Source organism: Halichoerus grypus, chromosome 9 (assembly GCF_964656455.1).
Source record: "Halichoerus grypus chromosome 9, mHalGry1.hap1.1, whole genome shotgun sequence".
Classification (NCBI taxonomy): Eukaryota; Metazoa; Chordata; class Mammalia; order Carnivora; family Phocidae; genus Halichoerus; species Halichoerus grypus.
Genome location: NC_135720.1, coordinates 88,827,877 through 88,842,712, shown reverse-complemented (window position 1 = coordinate 88,842,712; position 14,836 = coordinate 88,827,877). Strand labels below are relative to the sequence as shown.

The 14,836-nt window shown below is 35.4% G+C and overlaps 1 protein-coding gene across 2 annotated transcripts in view; it reads right to left on the bottom strand.

The window, feature by feature from the left end:
• EYS (EGF-like photoreceptor maintenance factor) overlaps nucleotides 1–14,836 on the bottom strand; it is a 1,566,128-nt gene that overhangs the window by 1,410,447 nt on the left and 140,845 nt on the right. For both annotated transcript variants that reach the window (XM_078055169.1, XM_078055170.1), the window contains exon 7: nucleotides 13,666–13,808. In XM_078055169.1, the coding sequence (XP_077911295.1) occupies nucleotides 13,666–13,808 (143 nt within the window). The remainder of the gene's footprint in view (nucleotides 1–13,665; nucleotides 13,809–14,836) is intronic.

Genomic DNA, 14,836 nt, shown 5'->3' with positions numbered 1-14,836 from the left:
ATTTAGACATAAGAAAACGTCTCCCAGAAAAACTTATAAGACAGTAAATTATATCAATGGGTACATACAAAGTTGAATCTACAATGCACATTTAGGGGAAAGATTTCTCAATTTTTGAATATATGGAAAATCAAGAAATCTACTTCAATAAGTCCATTAACCCTCTGAAATTTTGTGGAAAACATTGTGCTTGTGTGTGCATAAGTTATTGTGAGAGAACTGTTTCTAGCTTTCATCAGATTTTCAATGGATTCTGATAAAAAAAAAAAAAAAAAGAAAGAAAGGTTGAAATCTACTCATGTATGCCCAAGATTAGAGTAAGAGAAATTACTCTGGGAAGTTCAGCACTTACATGTATTAATATGTGATTACTATTATACTAATCATTATAATTATTATAATCAACTTATAATAGTTAACTTATAATTATATTATAATTAATAATCAATTATTAACATCTGTAATTGTACAAAAAGCCAATATTAAAAATGTACATGAAAAATGGAATGAGATTTTATTTTATTCTTGATAATTAAAGAATATTTATTTGATAAGGAAATGTAATATAGTCATAAATCTGGGCAAAAGATAATCTTTTCTTCCCAAGGGGAAGAGAAGTTAAACAGTATGGGAAACTCCTTTTATGGGAATTCATTATTACTGATGTAGGTAGGTAACACAATACTACACACAAAATTAACTTGGGCTGAATAGAAGTTAAGCTACAAGAATATTTACAACATACTTCAGAAAAATGTTCTGTATATATAAGTAAATGACTAAATAATGGTATCATTTCATGGAAAATCATATTTTTGTATAAATTATTTTGCCATTTCCATATTATATTGGTAAAATCACTTAGTAAAGAGATACCAAAGGGGAGAAACTCTAAGACCTAATATATGACATATTTACCATTTGTTGGCCCATGTCAATTAAATAGATCTGTAGGGGTGCCTGGGTGCCTCAGTCGTTAAGCATCTGCCTTCAGCTCAGGTCATGATCCCAGGGTCCTGGGATGGAGCCCCACATTGGGCTCCCTGCTTGGTGGGAAGCCTGCTTCTCCCTCTCCCACTCCCCCCTGCTTGTGTTCCTGCTCTCTGCTATCTCTCTCTCTGTCAAAAAAAAAAAAAAAAAAAAAAAAAGAAGCTTTAAAATAAATAAAAAAATAGATCTGCAAAGAGACTTCACCCATAGGAGTGAGTGACTTCTTTATAAGATATGTAGAAACCTGGGTTCTTAGAAAAGTATTTGTCAAAGTAAAAATTGCACTAGACAAAATTCAACAAGCAAGAAAGGCTTTATTCAAGACTACTGCAATAGAAGAGAGAGATGGAACTCAACTTTGTGAAACAAGACAAGAAAGATTTTAAGTGCTGGCATTAGCTAGAGGAAAACTACTGGAGGAAATTAGGGGAGAGACTGATCAATGAAATGAGTAAGGCACATTGAGTTATTCTTGAGTTTGCAAAGGTTTTGCTTTGTTAGTAGGCCTTCTGTGTTTGCTAATTGGTGCCCACTGAAGTTAGGCTCCTACTCTCTCACAGGATGTTTACATTTACATCTCTCTTTCTCAATGTTTACATTTCAAAGAAATAGTTCCCAGGTCCTTAAGAAAGACAGTTCCTGGGTCCTAAAACTGGCAAGAGGAGGAAAGTCGATTTGCATATATTTCAGAGAGACAGAAAATGAACTTATAATTGCAAATTTTCTGAAGTAAATGCTCTAAGAAAAAGGAGATCAAGGGTCTTTAGTCAATAAGAAGCCTATCTAAAATTCAGTTAAGGTGAGGGGAACATTAAGAATGCCTTAGTTATATTCCTAGCTAAATAAAAACATATTTGGATGAATTAGAATCCAAATTTATACTGGCTTGGGCCTAGTAAAAAATACTGAAATAGTTAAATCTGGTAAAGATCTTTCCTATTCCAACTTTTAGTGTCCGTCTGTTTCTCCTATGTGGTTTTAAAAGCATTCTCTGTCCCCAGTAACTCATAATAATATATAATCTCAGAACCTTTTTGTAGCAAAAATGTAAAAGAAAAAAAAAAAAAAGAACTCACTTATATTTATGTGCTTTCCTTCCAGAAGTGTTTGCATTTAAAAAGACCTAAAGAGAGGACATTTTTTAACACAAAGAAAGGAAAGAATACTTTTGGAATTTTAGTCTTTGATGATAAGAACTGAAATGAACCAAATTTCCTGTCCTATATTTAAAAATACTGAGAAAAATATATATATATAAAAAAACTTACTCTTTGCTCCATGAAATACTTTTTCTTGGAAAGTAAGACTGTGAACCAACTAAAATAAGTTATTTACCAAGTATAAAACCTTGTTCATCAACCTCACTTTAAGATTCTCATCACATTCTGTCCACCAGTACAAAGCTTTATTCATGAACTCTAAGCAATCCTTACAAGTACCCACCCCCTACAACTAAGGCTCTAGAGCATATAAACATCTTTCCATAAATTCTTCCTCTGAGACACTAGTAAGAGTCTATTAGGGGTTGTTTTCCATTATTGTGGCAAATCTAAAAGAATTAGTTTCTCTTGATCAACAGAATTGTCTGGTGGTCTTTTGGAGGCTCAGTTGTGAACAAACACAAAATACTGCAAAATCCAATTAAAATACTCTCACTACAAAAGCTCACGACACTAGACCACAAACAGTGCACTACTCTGGGACCACTGGACATTTATCTCTCCTTAGCTGTGACAGGGACATAGATATAGTATCAGGTCTGAACTCCAATTTATTTTCATCAAATTCCCAAATGTTATTTTTTTTCTTTTAAGAATAAGGAAACATTTTAGGAATCCTTTGATTATGTGATCCAATTTGATCCAAAGAGAAAAGCAATTTCCTCACTTCTCTGGTGAGTCTAAAAGAGTATTCTACTGGAAGAGGACAAGCATAGCTCTCACAGTTTCATCATTCAGATGACCTAAATAAAAAGGAGTTGAGAAAGTCACAGTAATCTACATTCCTTGAACACAATTTTCCTTGAGTCACCTTTTCAAAATCTTGTAAACACTTGTCCAGCTCTTAGTTTGGACTGACTGTTCTTTGGTAGGTTTTGGTGACATGACATTGCACAGGCACCTACTAAGTTTTCATGGGGCCTTCTCAGTCTCATAAGCTTCAATACTACACATTCCTCCCTTCGTGTTGTTAAGTCAGATACATATCTCTCTAATTGCTATAACTTCTCAAAGGGCAATCTGAAATTGCTGGGGCCACTCTGGAGAGAATTTGACATGAACAAGATCATTCATTTGACAGATATATTAGAACAAAAAAAGAAAGACTCTCATGAGGAGACTCTCCATCCCATGAGTCTAATAGAGAGATTACTCTGTTGAATGCACAAGGCCCCTCTTTCCTTTTCATGCTTCTGGGATTAATAAGCACTAGATTTTTAATTATATTGCTCAATGGAATTATCAAGGATGTGAGTTATTGTTTAAACTGTTACTAAACTATCCAAAGAATTGGATACCTGAGACCAGAATGGGAAGATGGAGTTTATTGAGTAGATAATTATAGTACACTTTCAAGAGTGTTTAAACTATCTGTAATAATAAGTTGTGTATATGTGTATGTGTGTGAAAATGAGCTTTTCTGCATTTAAGCCTCTCCTGCTCTTTGAAGATAGAAGAAAATTAACCTTTAATAGTCATGCATTTGCCTGAAGCTAGCTCCCCATTGTTTTTTCATTTGCTATTTCATCTTTTCTTTTTTGGTTGGGAAATTTTTTTAAATTAATTTATCATAAATACATTTTCTATCAATATATGAACATTTTAGGACTATTGTTCAGATAAACATTAAAAATGAAAGGAAAAGGACAATGATTAACTGTGCTTTATATATTTTCCCTTTGCCAAAAATTTAACAAACAGAAAATGTGTACCTGTGTGTGTAATATAATTAGTCTTTTAGATGAAAAGAAAATTATGCCCTTAGAAATCTGGCAAAGTCAAAAGTCTTGCTTTTTTAAATATATGAATGCTGAGGTTTATTTACATTAAAAAGAGCTTATGTAATTTCCCAATAAATAAATGAATCCTTAGGCAATTAGAATGATTTAATATATCTTTTAAAGAACTATTCTAGATTAGAGGAGAAGAGGGTGGCAGAGGAGTAGAACTAAATTTTGTCTGGTCCCAGGAATTCAGCTAGATAGGTATCAAACCATTCTGAACACCTACAAACTCAATAGGAGACCAAAGAAAGGAATAGCAGCAACTCTATGAATAGAAAAGTGACCACTTTCTGGAAGGTAGGACATGCGGAGAAGTGAATCCAAGGGGATATTCAGGAAGATAGATGGCGGGGAGGGGGCCTCTGTCAGCCACTACCAGAAAGTGATAGAGCAGCTGAGCCCCAAATCGGAAATTTTAGAAGTTGGCTCCGCTGAAGGACATGGCTCCAGTGGCTAAGCGGGGGCTGGAACCCTCGCTGGGACAGTGTGGTCTCAGGACCCTCGGAGTCACAGAAAGACTGGGGGTGCCTGAGTGTGGCAGAGCTCCCAGGAATCGGAGTGGGGAAACCAGCTGCAGAGACAGAGCCGAGGAGTGGGCTCTCAGCTCGGGGTTGCCATAAACTGTGATCCACAGCAGTCGGGCTACTGCTCTTCCAGCAGGGACCCAACAAGTGGCAGATCGGGGAGACTCCCCTTCCTCCCCAAGGAGGAGCAGCGCGGGAGCGCACCGCAGGGATCTGCTGGGTTTGGAGACTCCACACCGGGTCATGTGCCAGAGATAGAAATGCTGGGTCACAGACCGGGTGAGCACAGAGTGGGGCCGGAGACTGGGGAGACAGGAGTGACTGACTGCTTTTCTCTGGGGGTGCACTGAGGAGTGGGGCCCCAAGTTCTTGGCTACTCCAGTCGGAGATTGGGAGGCCACCATTTTCACTCTCGTCCTCCAAAGCTGTATGGAAAGCTTGCAAGGAACAAAAGCTCCCGAGAGCAAACCCGAGCAGATTACTTAGCCCAGACCGGGCAAGGGCGGGGCAATTCCGCCTCCAGCAAAGACATTTGGGAACCACGGCAACAGGCCCCTCCCCCAGAAGATCAGCAAGAACAGCCAGACAAGACTAAGTTTACCAATCAATGAGAATGGCAGAACTCCAGTGCTAGGGGAATACAAAACATAGAATTCATGGCTTTTTTCCCATGATTCTTTAGTCTTTCAAAGTTAATTTTTTAAATTTTCTTTATTTTTTTCTTTTTCTATTTTTTTAAAAATTTTTCTTTTTCCCTTTTTCAACCAACATCTTATCAATCCCTTTTTTAAAAATCTTTTTTATTTTTCATTTTTAGAGTCATATTCTATCCCTTCATAGTAGTTAACCTTATTTTTGGTACATATATAAGTTGTTCTCTCTTTAAAATTTTGGGATACAGTTTCTTCTAACAGACCAAAATATACCCTAAATCTCTAGTGTGTGGCTTTGTTCTAGTCTCCTGACTGATCACATTCTCTCCCTTTTTTTTTTTTCTAATTTTTCTTCTTTCGTTTTTCAACCAACTTCTTATCAATTCCTTTTATGAAATCTTTTATAATTTTCATCTTTACAGTCATATTCCAACCCTTCATCATATTTACCCTTATTTTTGTACATACATACGTTTTTCTTTCTTTAAAATTTTGGGAGGCACTTTGTTCTAACGGACCAAAATACACCCAAAATCTAGTGTGTGGCACTGATCCATTCACCAGCCTGATCATATTTGGTCATATTCTTTTTTTTTTAATCTTTTCTTTTCTTTTCTTTTCTTTTTTTCTTTCTTTCCCTTTCTTTTCCCCCGGTTGCAGGTCTCTTCCGATTTGTTTAGTGTCTATTTTTCTGGGGTCATTGTTACCCTGTAGCATTTTGTTCTCTCATTCATCTATTCTCCTCTGGACAAAATGACAAAACGGAAAAACTCACCTCAAAAAAAAAAAAGAACAAGAGGCAGTACCGACTGCCAGGGACCTAATAATTACGGACATTAGTAAGATGTCAGAACTAGAGTTCAGAATGACGATTATAAAGAAACTAGTTGGGCTTGAAAAAAGCATGGAAGATAATAGAGAATCCCTTTCTGGAGAAATAAAAGAACTAAAATCTAACCAAGTCGAAATCAAAAAGGCTATTAATGAAGTGCAATAAAAAATGGAGGCTCTAACTGCTAGGATAAATGAGGCAGAAGAGAGATTTAGTGATATAGAACACCAAATAATGGAGACTAAAAAAGCTGAAAAAAAGAGAGATAAACAGTTACTGGATTATGAGGGTAGAATTTGAGAGATAAGTGACACCATAAGATGAAACAATATTAGAATAATTGGGATCCCAGAAGAGGAAGAAAGAGAGAGGGGCAGAAGGTATATTGGAGCAAATTATAGCAGAGCACTTCCTTAATTTGGGGAAGGAAACAGGCATCAAAATCCAGGAGGCACAGAGAACCCCCCTCAAAATCTGTAAAAATAGGTCAACACCCTGACATCTAGTAGTAAAGCTTACAAGTCTCAGAGACAAAGAGAAAATCCTGAAAACAGCTCGGGACAAGAGGTCTGTAACCTACAATGGTAGAAACATTTGATTGGCAACAGACCTATCCACAGAGACCTGACAGGCCAGAAAGGACTGGCAGGATATATTCAGAGACTAAATGAGAAAAATATGCAGCCAATAATACTATATCCAGCTAGGCTGTCATTGAAAATAGGAGGAGAGATAAAAAGCTTCCAGGACAAACAAAAACTAAAAGAATTTGGAAACACCAAACCAGCCCTACAAGAAATATTGAAAGGCTCTCTAAGCAAAGAGAGAGCCTAAAAGTAACATAGACCAGAACGGAACACAGACAATATACAGTAACAGTCACCTTACAGGCAATACAATGGCACTAAATTCATATCTTTCAACAGTTACCCTGAATATAAATGGGCTAAATGTCCCAATCAAAAGACACAGGCTATCAGATTGGATAAAAAAACAAGACCCATCGATATGCTGTCTTCAAGAGACTCATTTTAGACCCAAAGACATCTCCAGATTGAAAGCAAGGGGTGGAAAACCATTTACCATGCTAATGGACATCAAAAGAAAGCTGGGGTGGCAATCCTTATATCAGAAAAGTTAGATTTTAAACCAAAGACTATAATAAGAGATCTGGAAGGACATTATATCCTACTTAAAGGGTCTATCCAACAAGAAGATCTAACAATTGTAAATATCTATGCCCCTAACATGGGAGCAGCCAATTACATAAGCCAATTAATAACAAAAGCAAAGAAACACATTGACAACAATACAATAATAGTAGGAGACTTTAACACCCCCCTCACTGAAAAGGACAGATCATCTAAGCAAAAGATCAACAAGGAAATAAAGACTTTAAATGACACACTGGGTCCAATGGACTTCACAGATATATTCAGAACATTCCATCCCAAAGCAATAGAATACACATTCTTCTCTAGTGCCCATGGAACATTCTCCAGAATAGACCACATCCTAGGTCACAAATCAGGTCTCAACTGGTACCAAAAGATTGGGATCATTCCCTGCATATTTTCAGACCACAATGCTTTGAAACTAGAACTCAATCACAAGAAGAAAATCAGAAAGAACTCAGATACATGGAGGCTAAAGAGCATGCTACTAAAGAATGAATGGCTCAACCAGGAAATTAAAGAAGAATTTTAAAAATTCATGGAAACAAATGAAAATGAAAACACAACTGTTCAAAATCTTTGGGATGCAGCAAAGGCGGTTCTAAGAGGAAAGTATATAGCAATACAAGCCTTTCTCAAGAAACAAGAAAGGTCTCAAATACACAACCTAACCCTACACCTCAAGGAGCTGGAGAAAAAACAGCAAATAAAGCCTAAACCCAGCTGGAGAAGAGAAATAATAAAGATCAGAGCAGAAATCAATGAAATAGAAACCAAAAGAACAGTAGAACAGATCAATGAAACTAGGAGCTGGTTCTTTGAAAGAATTAGTAAGATTGATAAACCCCTGGCCCGACTTATCAAAGAGAAAAGAGAAAGGACCCAAATAAATAAAATCATGAATGAAAGAGGAGAGATCACAACCAACACCAAAGAAATACAATTATAAGAACATATTATGAGCAACTATTAGATAATCTGGAAGAAATGGATGCAATCCTGGAGAAGTATGAACTACCAAAACTGAACCAGGAAGAAATACAAAACCTGAACAGACCCATAACCAGTAAGGAAATTGAACCAAAAATCTCCCAACAAACAAGAGCCCAGGGCCAGATGGCTTCCCAGGGGAATTGTACAAAACATTTCAGGAAGAATTAATACCTATTCTACTGAAACTGTTCCAAAAAATGGAAATGGAAGGAAAACTTCCAAATTCATTTTATGAGGCCAGCATTACCTTGATCCCCAAACTAGACAAAGACCCCATCAAAAATGAGAACTACAGACCAATATCCCTGATGAACATGGATGCAAAAATTGTCACCAAAATACTAGCCAATAGGATCCAACAGTACATTAAAAGAATTATTCACCAAGACCAAGTGGGATTTATTCCTGGGCTGCAAGGTTGGTTCAACATCTGCAAATCAATCCATGTGATAAAATACATTAATAAAAGAAAGAACAAGAATCATATGATTCTCTCAATAGATGCAGAAAAAGCATTTGACAAAGTACAGCATCCTTTCTTGGTTAAAACTCTTCAAAGTGTAGGGATAAAGGGTATACACCTCAATATCATAAAAGCCACCTATGAAAAATCCACAGTAAATATCATCTCAATGGGGAAAAATTGAAACCTTTTCCCCTAAGGTCAGGAACATGGCAGGGGTGTCCACTATTGCCACTGCTATTTAACATAGTACAAAAAATCCTAACCTCAGCAATCAGACAACAAAAAGAAATAAAAGACATCAGGATAGGCAAAGAAGAGTGAAACTCTCACTCTTCGGAGATGATATGATACTTTATGTGGAAAACCCAAAATACTCCACCCCAAAACTGCTAGAACTCATACAGGAATTCAGTAAAGTGGCAGGTTATAAAATCAATGCCCAGAAATCAGTGGCATTCCTATACACCAACAAGAAGACAGAAGAAAGAGAAATTAAGGAGTTGATCCCATTTACAACTGCACCAAAACCATAAGATACCTAGGAATAAATCTAACCAAAGAAGCAAAGATACTGCACTCAGAAAATTACAGAATACTCATGAAAGAAATTGAGGAAGACACAAAGAAATGGAAAAACGTTCCATGCTCATGGATTGGAAGAACAAATACTGTGAAGATGTCAATGCTACCTAGAGCAATCTACACATTTAATGCAATCCCTATCAAAATACCATCCACTTTTTTCCAAGAAATGGAACAAATAATCCTAAAATTTGTATGGAACCAGAAAAGACCCCGAATAGCCAGAGGAATGTTGAAAAAGAAAAGCAAAGCTGGTGGCATCACAATTCCCGACTTCAAGCTCTATTACAAACCTGTAATCATCAAGACAGTACGGTACTGTCACAGAAACAGACACATAGATCAATGGAACAGAATGGAGAGCCCAGAAATGGACCCTCAACTCTCTGGTCAACTAATCTTTATGTCCAATGGAAAAAAGACAGTCTCTTCAAGAAATGGTGTTGGGAAAATTGGACAGCCACATGCAGAAGAAGGAAACTGGACCATTTCCTTACACCACACACAAAAACATACTCAAAATAGATGAAAGACCTAAATGTGAGACAGGAATCCATCAAAATCCTTGACGAGAACACAAGCAGCAACCTCTTCGACCTCAGCCACAGAAACTTCTTCCTAGACAAATAGCCAAATGCAAGGGAAGCAAGGGCAAATTTGGGACTTCATCAAGATAAAAAGCTTTTGCACCGCAAAGGAAACAGTCATCAAAACCAAAAGACAACTGACAGAATGGGAGAAGATATTTGCAAATGACATATCAGATAGGGCTAGTATCCAAAATCTATAAAGAACTCATCAAACTCAACACCCAAAGAACAAATAATCCAGTCAAGAAATGGTCAGAAGACATGAACAGACATTTCTGTAAAGAAGACATACAAATCGCCAATGGACACATGAAAAAGTGTTTAACATCACTCAGCATCAAGGAAATATAAATCAAAACTTCAATGAGATACCACCTCACACCAGTCAGAATGGCTAAAATTAACAAGTCAGGAAATGACAATGTTGGCGGTGATGTGGAGAAAGGGGAACCCTCCTACACTGTTTGTGGGAATGCAAGCTGGTGCAGCCACCTGGAAAACAGTATGGAGGTTCCTCAAAAAGTTGACAATAGAGATACCCTACGACCCAGCAATTGTACTACTGGGTATTTAACCCAATGATACAAATGTAATGATCCGAAGTGATACGTGCACTCCAATGTTGATAGCAGCAATGTCCACAATAGCCAAACTATGGAAAGAGCCAAGATGTCCATCAACAGATGAATGGATAAAGAAGATGTGATATATATATATATATCAGTTTCAGTAGAATAGGTATTAATTCTTCCTGAAATGTTTCGTACAATTCCCCTGGGAAGCCATCTGGCCCTGGGCTCTTGTTTGTTGGGAGATTTTTGGTTCATATATAGTAGTTCATAGTTTTGGTTTTTATATATATATATATATATATATATATATATATATATATATATCACATCTTCTTTATCCATTCATCTGTATACACACACACACACACACACACACACACACACACACACTGGAATATTATGCAGCCATCAAAAAACCCGAATCTTGCCACTTGCAACAATGTGGATGGAACTAGAGGGTATTATGCTACGTGAAATAACTCAATCAGAGAAAGACAAGTATCATATGATTGCACTGATATGAAGAATTTGAGAAACAAGACAGAGGATCATAGGGCAAGGGAGGAAAAAAGGAAACAAGATGAAACCAGAGAGGGAGACAAACCATAAGAGAGTCTTAATCTCAGGAAACAAACTGAGGGTTGCTGGAGTGGTGGGGGGTGGGATGGATGGGTTGGATGGGTGATGGACGTTGGGGAGGGTATGTGCTATTGTGAGCACTGTGAATTATGTAAGATTGATGAATCACATGCCTGTACCTCTAAAACAAATAATACAATACATGTTTAAAAAAAAAAAAAAAGAAGAGAGTAGGAAGTGAAAAATGAAGTGGGGGAAATCGGAGTGGGAGATGAACCATGAGAGACTATGGACTCTGAAAAACAAACTGAGGGTTTTAGAGGGGAGAGGGGTGAGGGGATGGGTTGGCCCAGTGATGGGTTTTAAGGAGGGCACATATTGCATGGAGCACTGCATGTTATACACAAACAATGAATCATGGAACACTACATCTAAAACTAATGATGTAATGTATGGGGATTAACATAACAATAAAAAATTAAAAAAAAAACTAATGATGTAATGTATGGTGACTAACGTAACATAATAAAATTAAATTAAAAAAAATAAAGAACTATTCTATCATTGTTTCCTTAGATTGTTTATTACAAAAATATGAAATTGAAATAATTGACTTTTTTTTTTTTTAAAGATTTTATTTATTTTTTTGACAGAGAGAGACACAGCGAGAGAGGGAACACAGGCAGGGGGAGCGGGAGAGGGAGAAGCGGGCCTCCCGCTGAGCATGGAGCCCGATGCGGGGCTCGATCCCAGGACCTGGAATCATGACCTGAGCCGAAGGCAGACGCTTAACGACTGAGCCACCCAGGCGCCCCAATAATTGACATTTTCATAGTGGATATCATTTAAAAGGTTTTTAATCTTGTGAATTCTTATTGATTCTACTACATTTATGTATTGGAATGTTTTACTGATGATACTACAAATCAAAAGGACTTAACATGATGGTGTAAATTGCAATTTCCAAATCTTTGGTTAACATCAAGACTTTATACTGACATAAATTGAATTAACAAATTATTATTGGATACCTGCACAACTTTTGAGTAAGAAATATATACAAATATTATTCTCTAAATATAATTTTAAATTATCCCTTTTCCTTACAGAATGAAAATTAGGACATGCAAATGTTAAGTGATGTATATTTATGTTTATATGTGTATATTTATGTTTATTTTGCCTAACATAAAAGTTGTCAAAGTGATATAAAATGTGTGATAATGAAAAAATAAAATAACTAACAGTTATTGGATTGTTATCTTTGTGTTTTTTCTTGAGTCTAAAAAAACAAATATTAGTTACTTTATTTAAAGTTGGTAATTATTTTAAAAGAATACAGAAAAATTGAAAGATGTATACAAGATAACTATGATTTGCTTGCTTGTTTCCTAAGAGAAGGTATGTATTTACTTAATTAGTAAATTTAACATAATATGTAATGCTCTTTTATATGCTGATAAAATTAAATATATCTTAAAGATAAAAACTTTAATCATCTATGTGCATAGTCATGCATCTTTGAATGGCTAAATACATACATGTAAAACTATATTAAGCTTAATCCCAATGTTTGTGAATTTTAAAAATATGTATCTAGTTGAGGGCTTAAGTGAAATTAAAAGTTCTGAGAAATTTGAAGTCTATTTGCCTGTTTTTGTAATGCTCTCCAGCTGGTTCTTTTTTTTTTTTTCCAAAAATTTTATTTATTTATTTGTCAGAGAGAGAGAGAGAGAAAGAGGGCACAAGCAGGGGGAGCTGTAGGCAGAGCAGGCAGACAGCAAAGGGAGAAGCAGGCTCCCTGCTGAGCAAGGAGCCTGATGCGGGACTTGATCCCAGGACCCTGGGGTCATGACCTGAGCCAAAAGTAGATGCTTAACTGACTGAGCCACCCAAACATCCCTCCAGCTGGTTCTTTTTGAAGTAAATAGTGACTTGTATTATTTTTTATAATGTTAGCTCAGCGTTAATGGATTTATTCATAATGAAAAGGTTTTACTAAAAATTTTATATGAAATATGTACCAAACATAAAGTTAGAATATGGTTTTTGTTTCTATAAAATAGCCAAATTAAGATTTTGTCCAGACAAGAGAGTTTACAAATATTCTGTTAATTCTCTAAACTTTTTGGAAAATTCCTCAATCTCTTTGATAAGAAGTTCCTTATTTGTTTAAAATTAAGATTCTAAAATTTTTCGTATTGTTATTTGTTTGATAATATTACCTAATTTGTATAAGATAGACATGAGACGGGGAAAATGAGGGCCACTCTTTGTATTCTTGCCTTAGGCCCCATAATTGTAATGTGGTAAAATTGTCCAGAGATTAGATATCTCCTAGAAATGTACGTATATTCCAAAAGGCAATGGGAATGCTTTATGATCTTTAAACAAAAGGGTGACATAATCACAACTGTGTTCAAGAGGCTTTACTTGGTCAACAAACTGTAACATGAATAGAACACAAAAAGACTAGAGATAAAATGAAATAATTTTTTATTACCTGTCTATTTATAAATATAAAGCGTAAAAAAATGAAAGATTTCCAAGTAGATTGTTGAGAATTTGTTTCTGAGGTTATATTTCAGCTACACACACATATTGAAACTGAATGTGCAACTTTAACAATTTTAGCTTTTTTTTTCAAATCAGAAAATTATGAGTTAAAGAGACAAATCAGGAACTACTACATAAATGTACCTTACCTCTATTGTTCCTTCACATAGGAACCAACGTACATAATCAAGGTCTTCAGATGTGTTCACATAGACTGCCTCTTCAGTATAGTTTGCAGAGAGAAAGAAGTAGGCATCAATAATAGCCACTTCACAATTTCCATCTTCAGATCCTTTCAAAGAGACTGAAAATTAAATAATCTTTCACAAACTTAAATTTACATGAAATTATCAAAGACAGTCATCAAACTACTTGGTAATATCAATTTGACAATGTCTATCACAAAATAAGCTTCTATATGTATAGAATACCAAATCTGATAAAGACAAAGTAGAATAAGGCCCAACTTTCGCATTTTATAAATGAACTGAGAAATAGAGCATCAAAACAAGACACATATTCCAGGCCAGTGTATTTTTTTAAATAATTAAATGTCAAATAAATTTCCAATTAATGATTACAAAGATGATTTAATAGATATAAATATAATAAATTTTGTATTAAAAGCACTTTTATTCTTTATATACTATAGCTGCAAAAGCAATTATTTCAAAAGTTATTTGGAAAACATCCTTAAAATCTTTATAATAGAAAAATCATTAGCACCCCATCCTAGCCCTCTGATAAAAAAGAAGGGAGTGTATTTATATGGGGGTGGGAAGGTGTCAGTATAGATATAGATATGCATACATATACATATATAATTTAGCTATTTTGCACTCTGTTAGACATAATATCTGTAATACAATAAAAAATGACATTGCAAGAAAGCAAAAGAATGTGACCTATATTCAAGAGGAAAGAGTAAAAACAGATGACCCAGACTTAGAACTATATAAAGATTGTAAAATATCTATGATAAATATGTTGAAGTATCTATAGAAAACGGTTAATATAATTGGTAAACAGGGAATTAGGGAATGAGAGTTTTGGAAATGAAATGTAAACAAACAAACAAAGAAAGATATCCCAGAATTGTGGAGAGAAAGGAACTAATTATGCTGAACCTAGAACCTGTGATTTTTATTAATGGTGTAATTCTCAGGTAGTGAAACAACATAGGAGACTGGATACAGTTTCTTTTAAACATAACTAAACCTCCTAGTAAAGTGACCAATAAAATTTGTTAGGTAGATAATATTCATCCACAGAATCCTAGCAAATAGTCCTGTTTTAGAATTGCTTATGGTTAACAAACCT